The sequence below is a fragment of the Microcaecilia unicolor genome, chromosome 10 (assembly GCF_901765095.1).
Source record: "Microcaecilia unicolor chromosome 10, aMicUni1.1, whole genome shotgun sequence".
Lineage (NCBI taxonomy): Eukaryota > Metazoa > Chordata > Amphibia > Gymnophiona > Siphonopidae > Microcaecilia > Microcaecilia unicolor.
In genome coordinates this window covers 146,486,982-146,513,073 of record NC_044040.1, presented here as the reverse complement: position 1 = coordinate 146,513,073, position 26,092 = coordinate 146,486,982, and the positions used below count along the sequence as shown (strand labels likewise).

General features: G+C 43.0%; 1 protein-coding gene across 1 annotated transcript in view; it reads right to left on the bottom strand.

The window, feature by feature from the left end:
- Positions 1-26,092, bottom strand: part of PROC (protein C, inactivator of coagulation factors Va and VIIIa) — a 196,981-nt gene that overhangs the window by 20,279 nt on the left and 150,610 nt on the right. Inside the window, exons 13-15 of the mRNA XM_030215644.1 lie at positions 20,351-20,464; positions 17,893-18,027; positions 12,524-12,780 (exon numbers count right to left, since the gene is read on the bottom strand). Coding sequence (XP_030071504.1) covers positions 12,524-12,780; positions 17,893-18,027; positions 20,351-20,464 — 506 coding nt within the window. The remainder of the gene's footprint in view (positions 1-12,523; positions 12,781-17,892; positions 18,028-20,350; positions 20,465-26,092) is intronic.

The window sequence follows — 26,092 nt, the reverse complement described above, 5'->3', positions numbered from 1 at the left end:
TTAGTAATAACAATTTTTTAATAAATAAATAAAGTGGAGTTGTGGAGAGAAGAATAGAGAGGACTAGGAAGGAGTAAGAGAACTGAAACGGGTTACTAGCAGGGGTGAGGGGTGAGAATTCTCTGAAAGGCTGAAGAGGCAGAAAGGATCTATAAGAGGAAGAGAGACTGGATGATAGGAACAGGCTGTGGGGAAAGAAATAGAGGGGTCAAGAAGGGGTGAAGGGGATTGAATGAGGTTACTGGCTGGGAGAGAGAATGCTGCTGTAAAGAGCTGAAAGTGGCAGAAAGCAGCTCTAATGGGAAGAGAAGCTGGATTATAGGTGACTGGGAGTGGAGCTGTGTGAAACAAGTAGAAACAGGCTGTGACAGTGAAAGGAACTCAAGGAGTGAGCAAAGACTGTGATGAGGGAAGGGAGCTGAGAGAAGGAGACATGATCCTAGGAGAAAGGAACAAGAACAGGCAGAGGGAAGAGGAACTAGAAAGGGAAAGGGGACTTGATATACTGCCTTTCTGTGGTATTTCGCAACAACATTCAAAGCAGTTTACATATATACAGGTACTTATTTTATACCTGGAGCAATTGAGGGTTAAGTGACTTGCCCACAGTAACAAGGAGCTACAGTGGGAATTGAACCCAGTTCCCCAGGATCAAAGTCCTCTGCACTAACCACTAGGCTACTCTCCTCCATAGAAGAGCTGGAGAGTAGCTATGTGGAATCGGGAAAAGACTGGCTGAGAGAAAGGTGAGAGGAGAGGTCATGATGGAGAGTCATGAAGGTGAAAAAACATAAATGGCATGAAAGAGTGAGATAAAGAAAGCGAGATGAGAGAAGATAGAGAGACAGACTGTGGACAGACAAACATATGGAGGAAAGAGAAATGAAAGAATTGAGAGGAAGGCTGGAAAAGAATTCATAGCAGAGAAGCCCTTAATGGCTGAGAGGAAACATAAGAGAAGGCCAAGAATAAGCAGAGATAGAGAATAGAAAACTATAGACAGAATGGTTGGAAAATTGTTTAAGTTTAGTAAAGATTCTGTACTAGCTGAGCTGGGTCAAGGGTAGGGAGTAGGTGGCATTTTGCTCTTCTCTAGGCCTATTTATTTATTTATTGCATTTCTATCCCACATTTTCCCACCTCTTTGCAGGCTCAATGTGGCTTACAATACATCATGAATGGTGGAAATATATTAGAAAATAGACATTTTGTGTTACAGAAGGATCTTGGGTAACATACCTGGTTATTTTCAAAAGAGATCGCCGGCGATCTTCCGACACAAATCGGGAGATGGACGGTCATCTCCTAAAACCGGCCAAATTGGTATAATCGAAAGCCGATTTTTGGACACACTCGCCGGCATTTGGTCGCGGAGGTGGCTAAACTTCAAGGGGCGTGTCGGCAGGGTAATGAAGGCGGGACGTGGGCGTGCTTACGAGATGGCCGGCTTCAGCTGATAATGGAAAAATGAAAACCGGCGATGACGAGCATTTGGCCGGTTTTACTTGGTCTATTTATTTTCACGACCAAGTCTCAAAAAGATGCCCAAACTGACCAGATGACCACCGGAAGGAATCGGGGATGACCTCCCCATACTCCTCCAGTGGTCACCAACCCCCTCCCACCAAAAAAAAAAAAAAACTTTAAAACATTTCCTTCCCTAGGAGGGGAAGCCAGTCGGCCAGCTCGTAAAAAAAAAAAAAAAAAAAAAAGGATCTTGCTGATCAGTTATGTTATGACTTACTTGTTCTTGAGTGCTGTATTTTGTGAAACTGTTTTGATAAATGTTCAAGAAAGACTTCATACAAATTAAAAAAGTCCCTGCCGTTCATTTTCCCTTGATGGCCGTCCCTGACGTGCACTTACCTTTATAGCTGTCTTTCTCTCCAAAAGTGCACTTTTCTTAATGGCCAGCTTTCTCCCCAAACAGGGAAATCAAAACTTTTTTTGCTCACAGTTTTTTTAGTAGTAACAAAGGGATTTGAACCAGCCACCTCTGCATTACAAGAGCCATGATGTAACCACTTGACCACAGCTCAAGTTACTTGGCTGGCCCTCCCTTTTGATTATACCCCTTCAGGTCTCTCTCAGCCAATCACAGTGCGTTTAGCTGTCTGTGAATGGCTGAGAGAGACCTTGAGGGGTATAATTAAAAGGGAGGGGTGCCTAAATAAGTGGAGCTGTGGCCAAGTGGTTACATCACTGGGCTTGCAATCCAGAGGTGGCTGGTTCAAATCCCACTGTTACTACAAAAAATGCAGTGTGCAAAAACTGTTTTGATTTCCCTATTCAGGGAGAAAGACGGCCATTAAGAGAAGTGCACTTTCGGAGAGAAAGACGGCTATTAAAGGAAGTGCCCCTCAGGGAAAGATGGCTATTAAAGGAAGTGCCCCTCAGGGAAAGATGGCCATTAAGGGAAGTGCACATCAGGGACGGCCATCAAGGGAAAATGAACAGCAGGGACTTTTTTAATTTGTATGAAGTCTTTTTTGAACATTTCTCAAAACAGTATCACAAAATACAGCACTCCAGAACAAGTAAGTCATAACATAACTGATCAGCAAGATCTAAACATCCAGAAGTACCAATGCACTACGAATGCTGGCCCCTCCCACAGCCAAATACCTTGGATTTGGCCGGGTTTGAGATGGACGGTTCCATTATTGCTGAAAAGTAGGCCATCTCAAACCCAGCGATCTATGGCATTTGGCCGGCCCCAACCGTATTATCGAAACAAAAGTTGGCCGGCCATCTTTTTCGATAATACGGTTCCGGCCAGCTGTTGTGGCACCGCCAAAATAGATCGCCGGCGATCGATTTCGCCGGCGCAGTTCGATTATGCCCCTCATAGTAACATAGTAGATGATGGCAGAAAAAGACCTACATGGTCCATCCAGTCTGCCCAACAAGATAAACTCATATGTGCTACTTTTTATGTATACCTTACCTTGATTTGTATCTGTCATTTTCAGGGCACAGACCGTATAAGTCTGCCCAGCACTATCCGTGCCTCCCAACCACCGGCTCTGGGACAGACTGTATAAGTCTACCCAGCACTATCCTCGCCTCCCAACCACCAGCCCTGCCTCCCACCACCGGCTCTGCCACCTAATCTCAGCTAAGCTTCTGAGGATCCAATCCCTTGGAACAGGATTCCTTTATGTTTATCCCATGCATGTTTGAATTCCGTTACCGTTTTCCTCTCCACCACCTCCTGCGGGAGAGCATTCCAAGCATCCACCACTCTCTCCGTGAAAAAATACTTCCTGACATTTTTCTTGAGTCTGCCCCCCTTCAACATGATAATGATAAAACATGATAGTAGCAAAACAAGCAGATATTGTAAGACAGTTCTGAATATATGTGGAGGAGTTGTGTATATTCACATTTGTTGATCTTTGTGGTACGCCTTTTTAAAGAGATGGGTCTTCAGTAGTTTGCGGAAGTTAGTTAGTTCATAAATTGTTTTTAAGTTGCGCGGCAATGCGTTCCATAATTGTGTGCTCAAGTAGGTAAAGTTTGACGCGTGCATTAGTTTGTATTTTAGACCTTTGCAGTTGGGGAAGTGCAGATTAAGAAATGTGCAGGATGATCTTTTAGCATTCCTGGGTGGTAAGTCTATCAGGTCTGACATGTAGGCTGGTGCATCTCCGTGAATGATTTTGTAAACTAGGGAGCATATTTTGAAAGTGATGCGTTCTTTAAGTGGGAGCCAGTGTAGTTTTTCTCGTAGGGGTTTGGCACTTTCATATTTTGTTTTACCGAATATGAGTCTAGCTGCAGTGTTCTGGGCTGTCTGAAGTTTATTGATTATTTGTTCTTTACAGCCAGCGTAGAGTGCGTTGCAGTAGTCTAGATGACTGAGCACCATTGATTGTACCAGGTTACGGAAAACAGTCCTTGGGAAGAAAGGTCTTATTCTTTTTAATTTCCACAGTGAGTGGAACATCTTCTTGGTTGTGTTTTTCACGTGGCTCTCAAGTATCAGGTGTCGATCGATGGTAACTCCAAGAATTTTTAGGGTGTCTGAAATTGGAAGGTACAGATTTGGTGTGTTAATGGTGGTGAATTTGTTCATGTTATGTTGAGAGGTGAGTATTAGGCATTGGGTTTTTTCTGCATTAAGTTTCAGCCGAAATGCATCCGCCCATGAATGCATGATATGGAGACTTTTGTTGATGTCATGTAGATCATTACGTCGTCTGCGTATATGTATGGGTTGAGGTTTTGGTTTGATAATAGTTTGGCCAAGGGTATCATCATTAAGTTGAATAGAGTCGGTGAGAGGGGGAATCCCTGTGGGACTCTGCATTCAGGTATCCATGTGGCTGAAGTAGTCGAGTTAGATGTTACTTGGTATCATCGTGTGGTTAGGAATCCCTTGAACCAATTGAGAATGTTACCTCCAACTCCGAAGTACTCAAGGATATGTAGTAGTATTCCATGATCAACCTTGTCGAAAGCGCTTGACATGTCAAATTGTAGAAGTAGTATGTTCTTTCCAGTTGCAATCATTTGTTTGAATTTAGTCATGAGAGTAACTAGTACTGTTTCAGTACTGTGGTTAGACCGAAATCCTGACTGTTTGGACATATGTCTAGTTTGCAATGAGATTTGGCAAATCTTTTGAGTGTTTGGGAGATGATTTCCTCAGATAATGTCTCGAAGTTGGTCTAGGTTCTGTCTGCTGGGTATACACCAGGGTCTGGGTCTAGACAGTCAAGGAATTCAGCATAGTCGATGGTACTGACAGGTATCTTAAGTCGCAATTGTACGATTTTCTCATTGAAGTATCTCGCGAGATTGTCTGCTCCTGGTGCATCTTTGCTGTTGGTTGTGACTGGTGTAATATCTAGTACTTTATTCACGAGTTGGAAGAGTTTATGTGTGTCCTTGTAGTTTGGTCCAATTTCAGTTTTGTAATATAATCTTTTAGTTTGTCTTATGGTATATTTGTATTTTCTTTGGAGTTGTTTCCAGGTGTTAAGTGTGGGGTCGTCTTTCTTTTTATTCCATGCACGTTCTAACCTTCTAACTTGTGTTTTAAGTTCACCAGGATAAATAAATTATTTTACTGGCGGACATGGGGGAATTGCTTACGTGATATGGTCTCAAATATCTGTTTAAAAAATTGCTCCTCTTTGGCAACACAGTCACGGAGAGGACCTATAGTCAAATTTCAAATTGAAAGAGGAATGGAGAGGAATGTCATTACCCTTTCTCATAAAAATAAACAATCATCCCTTCTTATATCCCATGGGAGATGGTGGTGATGGAACAAATGGGCTCATTGTGCTGCATTGGTCCAAAGAAATAGTGTGGATGCAACAAGTGGAGACAGGCAAAATATATGGAGTTTAGAAGGGGGCAAGGGGTACATTGCCTACAAACTAAATATGTTTCTTGGTTTAGTTTCCCTCTTGGCTCAGCTACTAAGCCCTGATTTCTTTTCTTGCTCCTAGTACTGCTGTGCTGATCAACTCCTGACTTAGCTCAAGGCTAGGTTTTGGAGTGTGTGATCTATGTGGATACACAGGGCTCCATGAATGAGGAGCTATTGCTAAAGTGGTGCTCCACCCACATGTAACGTAACATAGTAAATGATGACAGATAAAGACCTGTACAGTCCATCCAGTCTGCCCAACAAGATAAACTCATTTTACATGGTATGTGATACTTTATATTGTAAAAAGGACACACAGGAGACCTCGTAGCACTCTGCTGACTTGCCAGCCAGCACCTCTCCGTGCTGTCGGCTCCTGAGCTGCACCTCTCCGTGCTGTCTCCTCTCGACCTGCACCTCCCCGTGCTGTCTGCTCCCGACCTGCACCTCTCCGTGCTGTCTGTCTTCACCCACACAAGAGACCTCCTCTGGAGACTGATGCCTTTCCCACTCCGCTTCACTTTGAGTTCTCTAGTCCCCCAGAACCCGCCTGTAGTCAGTAGGCCTTTCTGCACACTTCCCTGGGGATAAAATTATTGCCTGGGTCCCACTAACCCTCTGCTCTTCCCTTGGTTTCAACTTCCAGACACTGTTATTCAACTGCCAAGGGTAGCAGGGATTCTCTGATGTCCTTGTCGTCAGGGGGTTATTCAATAACAAGGTTCCATCTGGCATAGTGCCCTTTGTAACTCCCACAGGGGTGCTCTGGTGTGCAGGGGCCCTCTAGTGGCTCCTGCCCGGCCTCACCAGCCTTTTGCCTCAGGGAACCACCTTGAAACCAGACTTCTCTGTGACTGCATTGACTCAGGCCTCTAGGTTTGGTCCTCCCCTTTCCCTCAGGGTGACCTCTTCCTTAACCTGCAGTCCTGGCCCGGCCTCCCCTCTGTACCACCTGGTAACCGACCCTCCTTACCAGTTCTTCTGGTGGGGCCCCCAGGTCATCCTTCTCTGGAAGATAGCACAGCTTCCTCTGCTTGCAAAAATATGCAAATTAGCTGGTTGCATGTAAATTCAGTTTATTAGCTAGGTTACAGTCTTGTGGGAACCTGGCTTGCCCACTATTAATCTGTTACTGCGATTCACCCCCTGAGACCATTTACTGGGGACATCTGGGTCTCAGGGTATAACAGCCTCCTCCCCTGGATAGGACCTTTTTTATTCACATTAACCTTACGGTCCTATCCTCCACCCCACGGCTGTTTGTTCTTTTTAAACATTTCACAGTTCCAATATCAGTGGCAATTGTTCATAATACTAGCACCCAGTGCCTGGCCCCCACCAGGTAAGTACCTCTCTGGGTTTGGAGGGAACCTTCTCCTGACCTCTCTCTTGAGCTCCACTTCAGCAAGCCTCTTTCCTCGGTTCCCGGCTTGTAATTCTCCAGCTCTGGGTGTTGCAGGTCTCCCCCCCCCCCCCCATCTTCTCTCTCCTCCCTTGGCTAGAGGATGCTTTTTATAGGGTGCCCAATAATCCACTCCACCTTTCTTTAGGCCTCTCCCCCTGCTTCCAGAAAGGTCCGCACCCAGAACTTTCTCCACCTATCCAGCTTCCACTCAGAGAGTCCCCCTGGTGGCCTCCCTGGGAAGTACAAGTCCTATGCCAGGAGCACCCCCTAGCTGTTTCTTCTGGTCACTACCATGGACTATACTCTTTGGCTCCCTCTAGGGGCCAGATCAGGACATTTTAGGTTTTCAATGGGAGAGCGCCCTCTGGCGGCCTCCTCATGTAAGGGCAGGCACTGTGATTATCACAATATGTATACCCGAGTTTGATTTGTCCTTGCCTTTCTCAGGGCACACACCGTAGAAGTCTCCCCAGTACTGTTCTTGTACTAAGTTCTGAATCTAATGTCGAAGCCCCTTAACATTTACACTCCAGCCCATCCCTATCTATTCAGTCGTGATCAGGGCATAGACCGTAGAAGTCTGCCCAGCTCCCATTTTGTTTCCTAATTACCAGCGTCGCCACCTAATCTCCACTAAGATTCCATGGAACCATTCCTTCTAAACAGGATTCCTTTGTGTTTATCCTACACATTTGAATTCCATTATCGTTTTCATCTCCACCACCTCCCACAGGAGGTCATTCCACATACCCACCACCCTCTCCGTGAAAAAATACTTCCTGATATTAGTCCTGAGTCTGCCCCCCTTCAACCTCAATTCATGTCCTCTAGTTCTACTGCCTTCCCATCTCCGGAAAAGGTTCATTTCCGGATTAATACCTTTCAAATATTTGAACATCTGTATCATGTCACCCCTGTTTCTCCTTTCCTCCAAGGTATACATGTTCAGGTCAGCAAGTCTCTCCTCGTACTGTTTGCAACGCAAATCCCATACCATTTTTGTAGCTTTTCTTTGCACCGCTTCCAGTCTTTTTATATCTTTAGCAAGATACAGCCTCCAAAACTGAACATAATACTCCAAGTGGGGCCTCACCAACAACTTGTAGAGGGGCATCAACTCCTCCTTTCTTCTGCTGGTTATGCCCCTCTCTATGCAGCCTAGCATCCTTCTGGCCATGGCTGTCGCCTTGTTTTTTCACCTTCAAATCCTCCAACACCAACACCCCAAGGTCTTTCTCCTGAGTCGAGCTTACTAATCTCTCCTCTCCTATCCATTATCTCTCTTTTTGGTTTCTGCACCCCAAGTGCATCACTCTACACTTCTTGGCATTAAATTTTAACTTCACAAATACTCGTGTTCATAGTTCAGTGTTCATAGAGACTAAGGGTAGTATGAGGAAGTGAACGGCTTGAATGAGTGAGTTCCTTAGACATTAAATTTGTTTATGATGAAAGTATGTGTACACTATATTTAAAAATCTTTTGTTAGAGTTAAAATGAGTATTTGTGTATTTTGATGTGCAGGATTTGTACTCTATTTGAAACAATTTTCCCCAGGTGTAGTAGATTAAATTTTAACTGCCAGACCCTCGACCATTCTTCTAATGTTTGGAGATCCCTTCTCATCGTTTCTACTCCCTCCAGGGTATCCACTCTATTGGCTATTTTCGTGTCATCTGCAAAAAGGCACACCTTTCCTTCCAACCTTTCAGCAATATCTCCCACAAATATATTAAACAGAATAGGCCCCAGCACCGACCCCTGAGGAACTCCACTGCTCACCTTCCTTTCCTCTGAGCGGATTCCATTTACCACCACCCTGTGCCACCTGTTGGTCAACCAGTTTCTTATCCAGTTCACCACTTTTGGTCCTAAGATCAACCCTTTCAGCTTATTCACGAGTTTTCTGTGGGAGACCGAATCAAAGGCTTTGCTGAAGTCCAAGTAGATTACATCTAGCGCATGTCCCTCATCCAGTTCTTTGGTCACCCAGTCAAAAAAGTCAGTAAGATTCATTTGGCAGGAATTTCCTTTGGTAAAACCATGTTGCCTTGAGTCCTGTAACCTGTCGGCTTCTAGAAAGTTAACTACCCTTTCTTTCAGCAGTGACTCCATTATTTTTCCTACCACCGACGTTAGACTTACCGGTCTGTACTTCCCCACTTCTTCTTTGTCTCCACTTTTGTGAAGAGGGACCACATCCGCTCATCTCCAATCTTGTGGAACCTCTCATGTCTCTAAAGAGCTATTAAATAAATCTTTAAGAGGTCCCGCCAGGACCTCTCTGAGCTCCTTCAGTATCCTGGGATGTATCCCGTCTGGTCCCACAGCTTTGTCCACCTTCAGATTCTCCAGCTGTTTATAAACTCTTTCTTCCATAAACGGCGCAGTAGCCACTCCATTCCCAGATGTTCCCTCGGCAGCCAACCGCAGTCCTTCTCTAGGATTTTCCTCCGTGAACACCGAAGAGAAATAATTGTTTAGCATGTTCGCTTTATCTTCATCACTCTCCACATAGCCATTCTCATTATCTTTCAGTCTCGCAATTCCATTCCTATCTCTTCTCCTTTCTCCAATATGTCTGAAAAAGGTCTTGTCACCTCTCTTTAAATCTTTAGCCATTTTTTCTTCCGCTCGTGCTTTCGCTAGCCGTATTTCCCTCTTCGCTTCTTTGAGTTTAATCCGATAATCTTTTCCATGATCCTCTCGTTGCGTTCTTTTGTATTTCTTGAACAAAGCCTCTTTTGCTCTTATTTTTTCAGCTACTTGTTTGGAGAACCATATAGGCTTCCTGCTTCTCTTGTTTTTGTTTACTCTCCTCACAAAAAGATCAGTCGCCATATTTATAGCAGCCTTTAGCTTGGACCACTGTTTTTCCACTTCTCCTACACCTTCCCATGCCAACAGCTCCTTCTTCAGGCATTCCCCCATTTTATCAAAATCAGTACGTCTGAAATCCCTTTGGTGGCAGTGGTCACTATTGACCAAAGGGTCTCATCATAAGTGGAATTAGAGGTACAGAGAAGGGCAATCAAAATGATAAAGGGGATGGAATGATGGAGTGTCCTTAAGCCCTGTTTTTGATCTCTATCTCTTTTCCAAGCTGATCAATCTTTTTGTGGCCATAACCCTATGATCATAGCCAAATAAACCCTATGACACCCCCTCCCCCCGGAGGTACAGAATAATAAGGCATCTATTCATATCCCACCTAGGTCAAAACCCAAATGTGGTTTTGTTATCCAATTTGGGGTCCCAATCCAAAGTTTGGAAAGATCTGATCTATAAAATCATGAGTGGAGTGGAATGGGTAGATGTGAATTGCTTGCTTACGCTTTCCAAAACTACAAAGGCTAGGGGGCACACCATGAAGTAAACAAGTAGTACATTTAGAACAAATCATAGAAAATGTTTTTTTCACTCAATGTGTAATTAAACTCTGGAACTCATTGCCAGAAAATGTGGTAGAAGCAGTTATGTAGCAGGGTTTTAAAAAATGGTTTGGACAAGTTCCTAAAATAAAGTCCTTAAACCACTGCTTATTGCTGGGATAAGCTAAATTAAATCTATTAGTCTTTTGGGAACTGTTGAAAACAGGATATTGGGTTTAATGGATCTGTGTTCTGTCCCAGTATGGCAATGCTTATATAATTATCTACTTAAGAATACTCATGAAAGGGGGAAGGGAGAGGCAAGGAAATCCTGAGAGACAGCTGGTGAGAGAGGTATGTGAAGAGGAAGCCTGTGCTGATGCAGATGGGTGAATGATGACCTCTGACCCCAGATGCTTAGAGGATATCACTGGGGCAACCTCTTCAATGCTATTAAATTCCAGCACCTACCAAGGTATAGAGGAGGAGGGAGAGGCAAGGAGAGCACAAGATAGGAGGAAGTCTGTGACTGGTGTAGATGGAAGAATGCTGACCCCTGACTTTGGGTGTTTGGATGACGTCAAAAGGGATGACATCATCAATGTTATTAAATTCCAGCATCTGCCATAGTTTGTGGTCCACGGGCATGTGCATGAAGAGGCTGACAAGTGAGGAGTGGTTAGAAACTTCAGAGTTCAATGGAAGTTGTCAGAGGACTGTTCATCTTATTCCCGATATTTTCACATTTGAAGGTACTGTGATATTGTTTTTTCCGCTGTGACTGCTGGTTGTTTTTTTTAATATAGGTAAATGAAAAGGTAAATTAAAAGAAATTATTACATCTCAGTTGGGATAATACAAGGTCCAATGGATTCTTTTGTGATACCCTCTACCTCTACACCAATTACATTTTCAAATGGGGGTGCCAAAGCATCGCAACAGTGGAAAATCACTGTCAGTTGTGGGTTTAACTGGATTTTCACCTGTTCATAGTCCCAAGTGCTTGGGATGGATCCAGACATTGGTGGAATGTGTAACAACCAAAGGGATAGATGATACGAACGTCTTTTCCTTGGAAGTTCTTTTGGATATAATTGTACCAGGGGTGGATGGGAGTAAAGAATTGTTAGTAAGGGATGATGCATATATACTTTACCCAAGTTTGATACTTTTCTAATAAAGGGAAGTTCACTGCTAGAAAATAAAATAGAAATGCTGGAGAATCACCTCTGTGCAAATAGACTTATTAATTTGCCTTGTTGTAATTTAATCTTCCCTAAGGAGATGTTGACTTAATATTTAGTTAATATTCTTCATATGGACCCCTCATCACTTCCAGTTATTTCTAAGCTTTATTATGTTCCTAGTTTAATTAAGATGATGTCAAGAGTGGCTGGTAATGATCCATTAGATACTAGCTTGTCTGCTATACTGAAGGCATCTCTACAAGAACCTGCATATAGAGATATTTTGGTGGTTACTTTTCTGAATATGGCAGAACAAAATATAGATTTAACAGGATTTTTAAGGAGCTATTAACTCCCTCTCATTATCTAGATTTTCTCCTAAAACTCAATAGGTTAATCAAGAGCTTCTTAAATTATGACCTAGAGCTTTAGCACTCGCTATGTCTTGTTTCCTAAAATATCTGAAAAGAGGCTTAGTGAAATATCAAGGCAAAAATTGTTTTGTTTTTAATAATTCAGTATATTTGGTAATATCTCAGAGCCCAAGAACAATTGCTTAACAAACAGAAAGCTGGTAGTGTTCACAAATAAATTTCATGCAACTGATGGTTTGGATTATGCATTTCCTTGGTGAGATTAATTATAGATTATGCGGTTTATTTTACTTTGATTTATTTAGTAGACATTGCTTCACTTGTATCTCCCATTGATTACTTGATTTATTTGTGGTAAAAAGGGGTTGTGATTGCTTTATTTTATTTTTTATTTATATAATGTGCCATACTTTTAATTACCTTTTATTTTCTGTACATATTCCTATGTATTCTTCTGAAAATATTTTCAATAAATATAAAAGAAATAGAAAAAAAAAGAATGCAAGCCCAATAGTCTGAGCAAAAAACTCTGTCAGTGTAGGAACATCTAGTAATTTCCCATGATCATTAATTTTCTCTAAGCAGTCTAGGAGGTTCATAGCATCACACTCTGTCCCTTAAATAAGAGGGTCTTCCTGCCTGGAGTACTTTTAAAAAGTAGCAGCAGTGTGTTAAACTGTATCCAGAACTTAATATTTAATACAACCACATGGCAGACATTCTCCCATTTCCTCAACCCTGAAATCATCCTGGCTGCCATATTTTGGACTATTTGCAAATGCCTCAAACAGTTTATTACACACCTGCCACGGGCATTGCCCGAGATAACAACGAACTCCTCCCACTATCCTTGTGTCATTGTTCTCTGGGAGCTTAGCTTTCAAGAAGTCATCTTCCAGGATTTCAGAAGTGGCATTTCCTTCTGCTTTTGTGGCATTTCCTTCTGCTTTTGTTTGGTTGCAATCCTCCACATTTTCGTCTGTTTCATTTTGGTATTGCAATGGTAGGTCCTCCAGGAGGGAGCGTGTATAACTCTTGATCAACCCACAAGGAAACTGAGCTAAAAAATGAGAAGAAGACATTTTATATGGGATCCATATAAGAAGCAAAGAACAGATCCAGCTTGGGGCAATGCAACACAAAGCTTTAGCTTATCTATACCTTTCCTTTTCATTTTCTTTCTTTTCTTGTTTTTTTTTTGAATGAGTGCGTCCTTTCCTATTACTTTTGGTGTTCCTTTCACTTGCTTTTGGCATTCCTTTCATTTGCTTTTAAATTGTTTGTAATCCTAATTGTGAACCACCTTGACATATTCTCAGAAAGGGTGGTATAGAAAGTCAAAATAAGCAAAACAAACAAGGAGGAAAAGTCCCTCACGCAAGCGTGAGCACAGAAGAAAAAAGTGAGGAGAGCTCAGGGAGAATATACAAAAGGACTTTAATTCTGACAAGCATAAAAATGACCTAACATGGCCGTGTTTTGGCGCTAAGGCCTGCCTCAGGGGTCAATATATCTCTTATACTGTTGGCGATGATTGTATAAGAGCAGATGGCAAAGTCCATATTTTCTTTTGGTTGTATCATCATACTCACACTTGCTGGTGGATCGGTGATCTAACACAGTTTCTAGAAGACTGAACTACATTGTGGACTTTGTCATATGCTCTTATACAAGTCCTTTTGTATATTAAAGGCCTTTTGTATATCCTCCCTGAGGTTCTTTGCAGTTTTGATAAACTATTATGGTGTTGGGATATTTGATGCTATATTCTGGTTTAAACTGCATGCCATTCATGCCAAACATTGAAAGGGCACAACATATACTCTGGCTATTTGTAATAAATGCATGAGATGTGAATGTGATATCCTGAAGGCTTCAAACCTGACTATCATCTATTTGCACATCTTTCATATACATTCACAATTCAGATCAATCATTTTATAAAAGTTTGCATATAGTGGAGAGAATCTCTCATATTAACTTACTTTATGTTTGGGTTAGAAATGGCTAGGAGAATGCAGATTGAAATTCTTAAGGAGTCTTCTTGGGAAATTTAGATCTCAATAAGTGAATTGAAAAAAACTCCCAAAAATCAGGGGCAGGGGAAAGGCCCAATGAACTGAAAATTTTCTCTATGCTCATCCCTAGTGCTCAGAAGAATGTGTGAAGATGAACGTGAAAGCGGAGAGACTCAGGAGTAATCTAAGAAAATATTTCTTGACAGAAAGGGTGGTAGATGTGTGGAACAACTTCTCAGTGGAAGTGTAGAGATGAGATTTGTATCAAGAAAGCATGGGATAAGCACAGAGGATCTCTGAGGGAAAGGGATTGTTGAGCTTCGTAGCTGGTATGAATGGGAAGACTGGAGATGGGCTTTATCTGCAGTCATTGTTTCTAGACTGTTTCTGTGTTTTCATGAACTTTTTTAAATAGTAGCTGTGATGAAGTCCTGGGTATACACACTAAAAATCCCCATTCCCTGACACCTGATCAGTTCTTGAGATTTAAACTTCCCAAAGAGGCTTCTAAAGAGTTTCAGACTATACTGTTCTGCCCTCATTTGTATGGAGGCAGGCTGTTTGTTGTTTGTAAATATATGTTAAGCAAATCCTTGCAATCTTTTCTACTGATGCTGTATCTCCAGACCTCTCTAAGCTAAATCAAGCCCTTTCAGTAATACATTGTTGGCTGGAAGAAAATCGGCTTTTTATTAACATGAACAAGATTATGGCTAATTGGATTACAGGGAAGCCCACAGCTCCCTCAATTGCACCACAGATTAACAGTCATCCAATTAATCTGGTTCCTTCTCAAAAATACCTCAATATTCTATTAGACCAAGAATTGTTCTTGAAAGAACAGATTCCTCCTTTAAAAAGGTTGCTTTCTTCTACCTATGAAAGTTCCGCATTATTTAACCTCACCTTCATAAACCCTCCCAAGAAGCATTTCTCTACTCTTTTGTAATTTCTAAACTAGATTATTGTAACATGATTTACGCTGGTCTTCCTGCTACTTCTCTGCAGAGTCTGCAGACCATTCAGAATATGGCTCTTCGCCTTCTTACCTGTTCCAAGATTTTTGAGCACATAACACCTTTGTTCGTCCTTTACCACTAGCTTCCTATAGCCTCCCATATTCAGTTTAAACTTTTGACCCTTACATTTAAAGCACTTTCTCCGGTACCCACCCCCCCTTTATCTCGCCACCCTCATTTCTTATGCCCCTCCGAGACTCCTTCATTCTTTGAATAATCAGCATCTTCATATTCCCTTGCCCAGGACAATTTTCTTTGACTAGACATGGAAAAGTGCTTTTCTTTTGTCTGGCCCTGTTCTTGTGGAATGTTTTACCATCTCACATGTGGCTGGAACTCTCTTATTTTAAATTCCGTACTGCCCTCAAAATGAATCTTTTCACCAAGTATTTGGCAATGTTTTTTCCATCCTGTGGGGACATGCTGAGAGTCCATTGATCCTCCTTGGTGTGTTTGCTGTGAGTCTCTTTACACCTGTATGCTTATCTATACCTTTCCTTTCTTTTCTTGTTTTTTTTTTTTTTTGAATGAGTGTGTCCTTTCCTATTACTTTTGGTGTTCCTTTCACTTGCTTTTGGCATTCCTTTCATTTGCTTTTAAATTGTTTGTAATCCTAATTGTGAACCACCTTGAGATATTCTCAGAAAGGGTGGTATAGAAAGTCAAAATAAGCAAAACAAACAAGGAGGAAAAGTCCCTCACGCAAGCGTGAGCAAGGAAGAAAAAAGTGAGGAGAGCTCAGGGAGAATATACAAAAGGACTTTAATTCTGACAAGCATAAAAATGACCTAACATGGCCGTGTTTGGGCTCTAAGGCCTGCCTCAGGGGTCAATATATCTCTTCTACTGTTGGCGATGATTGTATAAGAGCAGATGGCAAAGTCCACATTTTTTTTTTTGGTTGTATCATCATACTCACACTTGCTGGTGGATCGGTGATCTAACACAGTTTCTAGAAGACTGAACTACATTGTGGACTTTGTCATATGCTCTTATACAAGTCCTTTTGTATATTAAAGGCCTTTTGTATATCCTCCCTGAGGTTCTTTGCAGTTTTGATAAACTATTATGGTGTTGGGATATTTGATGCTATATTCTGGTTTAAACTGCATGCCATTCATGCCAAACATTGAAAGGGCACAACATATACTCTGGCTATTTGTAATAAATGCATGAGATGTGAATGTGAGAAATACTGTTTATTATAGGCAGATTTATAAGATGATTGAATTGAATTATGAACATATATGAAAAATGTGCAAATGAACAGTAGCTAGCATTGAAACTGTCAATTGGCACTACTGGTTATAAGTTTCAAACGTGTGCTATCATTTTTCCTCTTTCCTCTTAGGAATACATGTTTAGATCTTTTAGTCTTCCCTTTATAATGTAGCCTTTCCTCTTATACTTTGTGATAAAGATTGTTGACCATTTTAGTAGATAATCTCTGAACCAACTGCATCCTTGGGGGAATGCAAGGATTTCTTTTTAAAATGTTGTGGGGTGCAAAAATACTTGTGTTCTCCTCTGTCTGCATTTTCACTGTAAGCTCCATAGGGAGTCAGAAAATTAGCCCTATGAAGAGGAAATATAAGTTGCTTGGTGGCTCAGTGGCAACAGTGCAGAAGACTCAGATTAAATCCAAAGACCTGACTGTTGTTTTCTGGACAGAAGTCTACATCACTGCTCAGTGGTGAAACCTAGTAATCAAACCTAGGGTGAACACATGCAGGAGTGTGCTGTTGTCAGTGGTTGCAGGCTGAGGGCAGTCACTGTAATGGCTGGCATGGCTGGCTCTAGCACTAAACAGGAAAGGCATCCACCTAGCATTGCACAAGCCTAGGGGTGGCAGATAGAGCACAAGTAAATTGGCTCTGTGGAAGGAGTACTGAAGCTCAGCAGTGGCTTTAGCAGCCGGTGAGTCAACCAGTTATCAATCAGGCAGCTGATGCCACCACTGAGCCTTTTGGACACTGGAACACTGCAGGGTAGTGCTTTCTCCTCCATTCCAGCCTCCAGCCAAGCAGCCCAGCCACACTGCATCATGACCCAAAACAGCACTGGCCGCACTCTTTAACTCTTTGCCTGCCCAGTTGCCCTTTTTCCCACCCCCTAAGGGAAGAAGAAATCACATCACATGCAGCCACCATGCCATTAGAAGGAATGTGACTGGCATGTGTCCCATATGTATTGGCTTGACTCTAGAACACAGCAGAGAAATGAAGCAGTAAAATGGTGAGCACCTCAACCCTTTGTCACCGTCTCCTTCATAGGCTACTCTCCTGGGGGAAATTTAACCAGCTCAGAGGTCACCATTTCCTCCTCCCAGTTCTGATTGGACTGGCCAGAAAACAGGAGAGAGGAATTTTAAGAAGTATATGGCGACCTAGAAAGTGGGATAAAAAGAGGCCATGAGCTTTGGGAAGAGGATAACTGTTGGGAAAGAGGGGAGGGGGGTATACAAACATAGAATAAGTCTGGGGAAGGTAAGGTTGGGAAAGTGAAAGAGTGGATGAGTAAGTCAGGGTAGGGGCAGAGAGCATAGGGGTGAACATGGGTGGAGAAAGATGATAATCAGGGAGGTGAAAAAGAGAGGATGAGGATGAGGATGAGTTGGAAGACTGGATGAGTGGTTCAGTCTGGAAGAGGTGATCCTAGAGAGAGTGAATGAGTCTGGGTAAGCCTGTATTGGTAGATAAAAAAGGGAATGAATTTTGGAAGTTGGGGTGAGCATGAGTCTTGCAGGGATGGGGGGGGGGGGGGGTAGATGAGTAGTTAATTCTTCCACCTCCCATGCTCCAGACTGAAATCTGGAGGGGCTGAATGAAGTTATGGTGAAAGCAAGTAAGGAAAGATTGAAAGGCAGGATATCTGAGAGAGGCAAGGAGAATGAGAATAAATAGAAGAGAAAGAAGGTAACACACACTGCACTCAGCCATACAATAGCCATGCAGTTGCAGGTATCTAGAATATTATATTTCAGTTTGAAAATAATGAAGCTGAAATCCTCAAACTTTGCGCCCCAAAATACTATTACATAGTGATGAATTCATGCTTTGATTTAGCTCATAAGTGGTACTTTTAAATCAGTATTAGTAAATTTCCCATAAAATGAGAGAGTGGGCTTCATGGTACCTGACTCCAAGCAGCTCTGTCCATCTTCCTGTAGCTCATAGCCCTCCGCGCAGGAGCATATCACTGGCTGAGACAATGTAGTGTCCTGGCAGTACTGCGAGCAGCCACCATTCTTGTACCAGCATTCAAACCTCTCTGCAGTCAAAAAAGACACAGGTTCGCCTCAGTTCCTTGGAAAACAAATGCTTCTCCAGGGTAATTATTTAGCAGCTGGATTGTGCCTGAGTTGAAATGAAGATTGGGAGCAGTACAGGGCTGTCACAGTCAGAAAGAAGGATTTGTACCTATAGATAAGGATCCAGGAAAAGAGCCCACAGGAGTTATGCAGAGTATAAACACTAGCCTCCGGATTCTATATATAGGTTACCAAAAATTGGGTGTGGAGCCCAGATGTTCCCGTAAACTAATTATTCAATTGGGTGCTAACTGCCAATTATTGGCATTAATTGGAGTTAATTGGCACTAATTCAGGCTTACACATTCATCTGCCTACACGTTATTCTATAATGTGGCATGCACAAAGTGTCTCATGCACTATCTGGGAGGGGCATGGGCAGGCCTAGGACATAGGAGGTGTTGCTTAAAAGACACTTTATTTACTTCTGGGACAAAGGGACCTGACATGGTCCATGTTTCAGCGTCAGAAGAAGCCTGCTTCAGGGGTCACAATAATGTTCAAATGGATAAACCATGCAGCCCAAAGGCATCCGCTCAGGGAAAATGTTGAACAAACAGCCTTACCCTGAGTGGATGCCTTTGGGCTGCATAGTTTATCCGTTTGAACACTATTGTGACCCCTGAGGCAGGTGTCTTCTGATGCCGAAACATGGACCGTGTTGGGTCCCTTTGTCCAAGAAGAAAATAAAGCATCTTTTAAGCACCACCTCCTGTGCTGGATTGTCCTTTGGTCAGACTCTACTCTCCTCTTTGATTATACTGTCTACTTAGAGGTCTCTTCCTGCTTGCTGTGCCAGGTCTAGGACATTCCAAATATTTAGGCGCAGTATTATAGAATACCAGGATTACGTGCCCAACTTGTTTACCAAAATTTACACCAGGTTTCAGTATGCATAAGACCTCAAGCCCAAATGTGGGTGAGGAATATTTGGAATATTTTGAATATTTAGGCTCACTTGCAGTTTTAAATATATGCTGATGATATCACAGTGCTGATATCTTTTACACCAGGTAATTATTTCATGAGACCAATGTGTTGTGCTGTTTACAGGCAGTTGCTAACTGGGTATGTTCATTTAGGCTGAAACTAAAAAGGGATTGTTCCCTTTTTGAAAGATAATCCAACTATTAAACTTGGTCATTCTGATTTAACTCTTGATTCTGTTTTGAGAGTTCTAGGTGTGGAATTAGATAGTCAACTTTCTTTTAACACTCAGGTTAATAAGGTGGTTAGCAAATCCTTTTTCCTACTTTAAAAACTTTGGGTCATTCATAAATATTTTGAACCAGTGATTTTTCGCTTAGTGGTGCAGTCATTAATATTATCATATTGGATTACTGTAACTCTATATCTGTAACTCTAAAAATGAAGTTGCACAGAGTGCAAAATACCACAGTTAGAGTTATTTTTTCTGCAAATAAATATGATTCTATTTTCCCCCTTTATGTTACAGTTGCATTGGTTACCAGTAAGGCTAGATTACAGTTTAAGGTTCTGGTTCTAACCTTTAAATCTTTTCATGGGGATTCTCCAGGCTATAAATTTGACCATTTTGCTTTTTTAAAAGGAATCATGGAAGAATTACTAGAAATCTTTCTCTGTTAGATTTCCTCACTGTTCTTAAAGTAAAGGCTTTGCATCCTTTACAGTCCTCACTGACTTATCAGGCAGCTTCTAGCAGGAATTCTCTTCCTCCTTTTTTAAGACATATAGAACATTATTTTGCGTTTTGGAAACTACTAAAGACTTTCCTTTTTCTTAATTTAAAGATGTTGCACTTGGTTCTTAAGATTGTGACTTTTTTGTAACTATCTGGAATATACGCTTTCTTCTTGCTGCTATCTGCTTAGAACTTGTTGATTTTAGTGGGCTATAAGACCTTAATGGAATGGAATGGAATCCACCCTAAGCATTATTCTACAAAGGGAGCTCAGAACATCGTGCCCTTTATAGAATAGCGTTTAATGTGGATTTTTCCCTGTGCCTAAATTTGAATGCCATTTATAATATTAACCCCTAAATGCCAAACCCAACCATTGATGCCTGTTTTGTGCATGCAGTGGGTGCTTTAGTACCCTTAGTACTGAAGAAACTCCTTCCCTATCTTCAGGGAGAGGTAATTTTTGCTGATTGTAGCACCCATCCTAACTAAATATTTATCATAACCCGTATCAGAACACTTATTAATATGAGAACATTGGTATGTAATTCTTTTGCTAGGGTGCACGTCTGATTTATTTTGTATCTGCATGGAAGTGTGTGTGCCATTTTAGTACTCCCCTATTTCACACAGTTTCCCTGTAAACCTGGGAGGACAGAGGCAGATGAAGTGGTAGTGATACTGCTGGCAGATCCCGCTGTTCTTACAAGGATTCTCTCTGCATGGATTCAAATCTGATTGAAAAAGGGAATAAAAAGCTACATTGAGTGATTTGCAAGGATACTGTCTCAGGGTGAAAAAAAAGGCTAGGACAGCAGTTCCCAAAGTGTGTGCTGTGACACCCCAGGGCACCGCAGCAAACTCGCAGGGGTGTCATGCAATATTTTCTGCACCTCCCTTCCACTACCACCCAAGCCAATGCTGCTGCTTCTCTAAAGGAGCAGCAGCAGTGGCAAAACAAGCTTGTCCGAGGTGTTCCTCTTAAAAGTGCCCCCCCCCCCCCCATCTTTAAGAGGGAAGTAACCTTCTTGTTCCAGGTTACAGGGTGGTTTGTTATGCTGTGGCTCCAACTCTCAGTAGCAGTCTAACCACAGTGCATAGTTTAGGAACTGCTGTGTTACACTGATACTTAGAGCTGGAGCCACAGCTTAAAAAACTACCCTGCAACCCAGAACAAGAAGGTTAGTTCTCTATTAAGGGGGGGGAACACTTTTAAGCTTGCATTGCTGCTGCTGCTGCTAGTCTAGAGAAGCAGCAGTGGCATGGGTGTGGGGGGTACAGAGGAGACAGATGCTGGAATGCGGGAGGAAACAGGGGACTTCGGCTGAATGGAAGAAGGTAGAGAAAGGGCAGAAGTTGGATGGAAGGGGGAGAGGGGACAGAGGCTGGATGGAGGGGGGAGAGAAGGTGGACAGAAGTTGGATGGAAGGGGGAGACAGGTGGGCAGAAGCTGGATGGAAGGGAGAGAAAAGGTGGACAAAAGCTGGATAGAAGGGGGAGAGAGATAGTCAGAAGCTGGATGGAGGAGGGAGAGAAGGTGGGCAGAAGCTGAATGGAAGGTAGGACAATACCATTGGTGGTGGCAGCAGCAGCAGCAGCGGGGGTGAGAGACTTGATAGGAAATGTGTAGCCTAGGGGTGCCATGACCCAAGAAAGTTTGGGAATTACTGGGCTAGGAATTCAAAATTATATACTGTACATGTTGTAAGATGCAGGACAAAGATTTTTCCCTGAGGAACTTCATCTGAACAATGGGAGGTTAAGAGGTTCATTTTCAAAGCACATAGACTTACAAAGTTACGTGGAGGGGCATAATTGAACAAAAACGTCTATCTCCATGGGCGTTTATCTCCGAGAACGGGTCCGTAAAGGGGCGGACCGAACCGTATTTTCGAAAAAAATAGACGTCCATGTTTTATTCGACAATTTGTGAGCTGGGCGTTTTTGTTTTTCAGTGATAATGGAAAATGAAAGCGCCCAGCTCAAAAACGAATAAATCCAAGGCTATTGTTCGTGGGAGGGGCCAGGAGTCGTAGTGCACTGGTCCCCTCACATGCCAGGACACCAACCGGGCACCCTAGGGGGCACTTTTACAAAAACAAAAAAAAAGGTAAAAGAGCTCCCAGGTGCATAGCACCCTTCCCTTGTGTGTTGAGCCCCCCAAATCCCCCTCAAAACCCACTGCCCACAAGTCTACACCTACATGTGGGTACAGTGGGTTTGGGGGGTTGGACGACTAAGCATTAAGCAGCACAATTGTAACAGGTAGGGGGGGATGGGCCTGGGTCCACCTGCCTGAAGTCCACTGCACCCCCTAACAACTGCTCCAGGGACCTGCATACTGCTGCCAAGGAGGTGGGTATGACATTTGAGGGTGAAAATAAAAAGTTGTGAAACATCATTTTTTGTGGTGGGAGGGGGTTAGTGACCACTGGGGGAGTCAGGGGAGGTCATCCCCGATTCCCTCTGGTGGTAATCTGGTCATTTAGGGCACTTTTTGGGGCCTTATTCGTGAAAAAACAGGGTCCATGAAAAGTGCCCTAAATTCTAGCTACAAACGCATACTTTTTTTCCATTATTGGCGAAAGGCGCCCATCTCTGTTCGGGTGATAACCACGCCCCAGTCCCGCCTTCACCACGCCTCCGACACGCCCCCGTCAACTTTGTACGCTTCCGCGATGGAGTGCAGTTGAAAACGTCCAAGTTCGGCTTTCGATTATACCGCATTATTCATTTTTGGGAGATAAACGCCTATCTCCCGATTTAGGTCGCAATATAGGCGTTTTTGTCTTTCGATTATAAGCTGGACAGGTTACTATGTACCCATTGGGCTCATTTTCAAAAGAGAAAAATGTCCAAAAAATAGTGTAAGTATGCATTTGGATGTTTTCCTCACAAAAACATCCAAATCAGCATTTTTGAAAACTATTTTTAGACGTTTTTCTCTGAAGTCCACCAGAAGTACGTCCAAATCTCAAGGGGGAGTGCCAGGGGCATTTTCAGAGCGGAACTTGGGCATTCCTAAGGCTTAGATGTTTTTCACAAAAAGTGAGGACGAGTTGATGAGGAAATCCAAAACCTTTATTAGTGATAAAATGATGACCCGACACGGCCGTGTTTCGGCATTGAAGCCTGCATCAGGGGTCAAACAAATCCTTAAAACACAAGAATTGAGCATTCAATGGTGAAGCGCCTCAACGGCAATACACATAAATAACGTCTTTTGTACTACTGACGTCATTTATGTGTATTGCCGTCAAGGCGCTTCACAGTTGACTGCTCAATTCTTGTGTTTTAAGGATTTGTTTGACCCCTGATGCAGGCTTTGATGTCGAAACATGGCCGTGTTGGGTCACGATTTTATCACTAATTAAGGGTTTTGGATTTCCTCTTCAACTCGTCCTCACATTTTGTGTTCATTGCTTTTGCTGTGCATGAGGATTCTCCTCTCCGCTTTTTGTTTTCTTCTTAGGTGTTTTTCAGCCATAATGGAAGAAAACAAAACCGTGCAGGACGAAAACCTAGATGTTTTGAGCTAGATCTGTTTTTAAAACAACTAAGGCACAAAAAGGTGCCCTAAATAACCAGATGACCACTGGAGGGAATCAGGAATGACCCCCCCCCCCTTATTTCCCCAGTGGTCACTAACCCCCTCCCACCCCCCAAAAATGTAATGAAAAACATTACTTGCCAGTCTCTGTGCCACCCTCAGATGTTATACTCAGGTCCATCAGAATAGCATGCAGGTCCCTGGAGTAGTCTAGTGGTGGGTGCAGCGCACTGCAGACAGGTGGACCCGGGCCCATACCTCTCCCTACCTGTTAGACTTGTGGAGGAAACTGTGAGCCCTCCAAAACTCATCAGAAACCCACTGTACCCACATATAGGCGCCTTCACCCGTAAGGGCTATGGTAGTGGTGAACAGTTGGGGGTAGTGAGTTTTGGGCAGGGCCACCGAGAGGGAGGGCAAAATTAATTCCCCGGGACCGGGACTCCATGGAGGGCCCAGCGCCGGGGTCTCTTGCCCTCTCCTACTCCCAGGCCGCCAGTGCCGCAGTCCCCAGTCTCCACCTACCTTTCCTCAGCTCCCTTCTGTCTGCCATTCGACCCCCTTCATTAAAAAAAAATCTCGAAATCGGCAGCGCAGCACCTTCTGTGTGAAAGCGGCAGATCGCCTCGGCCGGGTCTTCCCTCACTGTGTCCCACCCTCCTCTGATGTAACTTACTATTTCCACGAGGGCGGGACACAGTGAGGGAAGGCCCGCCCAAGGCGATCTGCCACTTTCACACAGAAGGCGCTGTGCTGCCGATTTTGAGATTTTTGTTTTTAATGAAGGGGGTTGAATGGCAGACAGAAGAGAGCTGAGGGAAGGTACGTGGAGACTGGGGACTGCGGCGCCAGCGGCCTGAGAGCAGGAGAGGGAGCCTATAGCAGTAGCAATTGGGAGGAGGTGGGGTGGGGCGGTGGCAATCCTTGGGGGGGGGGAGGCTAGGGATGGCCTTGCCCCGGGCCCGGCTCAGTCTCTCGGCGGCCCTGGTTTTGGAGGGCTTAGCAGACAAGGTAAGGGAGCAATGGTGAGATGTATACCTTGGAGCATTTTACAAAGTCCACTGCAATGCCCCCTAGGGTGCCCTATTGCTTTCCTAGGATGTCACTTTTCCATTATTCTACCTGATACCAAGCTTTCTATTTTTTATAACATCTGAGCCTTGTGTCAATTGTTTATCAGTAGATTTGGGCTTTGAACTCAGATCTATAGATAAAAAGGAGGTCTCATTACATAATTCTAAATACCAGAGTGCTATTTTTCCATACTTCATAGCAAGAGTGTACATTCCCTAATTACCTGTCCCAATGCAACTGAAGCTTTTACCTCCTCAGTGCATGTAAATGATTTCATCCCTGTGTGGATTATCTGATGGCGTGTGAGGCTTTCTTTCCAACCAAACTTTTACCACACTCAGAACATGTAAATGGTTTCACTCTATTGTGGATTTTCTTGTGTATTGTGAGGTCTGCCTTCTGCCTAAAGCCTTTACCACACTCGGGGCATTTATATTGTTTCACTGCAACATGGATTCTCTGGTGGACTGTGAGGCTATCCTCAATGACGCTTCTACTACACTTTCTATATGCAACTGTTTTAACTTCTGAATGGATTCTATTGCTAGACCAGTCCACCAGAGGGTTTCAACATATAATCAACAATGACACCTAAATCCCTTTCCTGGTTGGTGACTCCTAATATGGAACCTTATATTAGATAGCTATAATTCGGGTTCCTCTTTCCCACATGCATCACTTTGCACTTGCTCACATTAAACGTCATCTGCCATTTAGATGCCCAGTCTCCCAGTCTCATAAGGTCATCTTGTAATTTTTTACAATCCTCTTGCGATTTAACAACTTTGAAAAGTATTTACACAGTTTCCAGTGGATGAGATGTGCTACTTTATTGTGTCCTGTAGTCAGGTGTTCTGACATGAACGCTTTACATTCTGCACTGTCTGGCACCAAAACATGGGGGCAACTGCTTGACTCAGCAGTTTCTACCCTGAACAATAGATGAATGATTGCTCCAAAAAAGTATGTGATAAATTTTGGCCATGCTTGAGACAGATTTGAGAAGAGAGTTGATAGCTGGATGGAAGACATGGGCAAGAAGGGAGTTGGTGTTGGATTGCATTTAATTTAGTCATTTTATATACACGTCTACCAAGAGGATGAATCTATACTGGGCAGAGTGGAAGGACCACTTTGGTCTTACCTGCCATCATATACTATGTTCTCTATTCCTGCTTTCTTTTCATGCATTCTGTACCTACTCTGCTCCCTGCTTTGTTCTGTAATTTCATACTTCCTTGCTCTGCTCTATTCCTACTTTCTACCTCATTCTGACTCAGATTTTGTACCTCCTCTCTGTTTGGGGTGGAAAGGACCCAATATCAGGTAATCAGTCACCACACCAGGGTAAGATGCTCCAAAGAAAACCTTTATTAAGACCCAACACGGTCCGTGTTTCGGCTAAAACAGCCTTCCTCAGGGTTCTACAGAATTGCAAACCAATCGATGAGTGCTCAGTTGTTTTGACAGCATATTATACAAAGTGCCTATCAGGTTTTTGTTATTTCCATTGATAGATATTTAAATGCTCCATCAATTGATGCACTACTGAGCACTCATCGATTGGTTTGCAATTCTGTAGACCCCTGAGGAAGGCTGTTTTAGCCAAAACACGGACTGTGTTGGGTCTTAATAAAGGTTTTCTTTGGAGCATCTTACCCTGGTGTGGTGACTGATTACCTGATATTGGGTCCTTTCCACCCCATTACTGTTGCCCTCCTCTCTGTTTGCCACATAA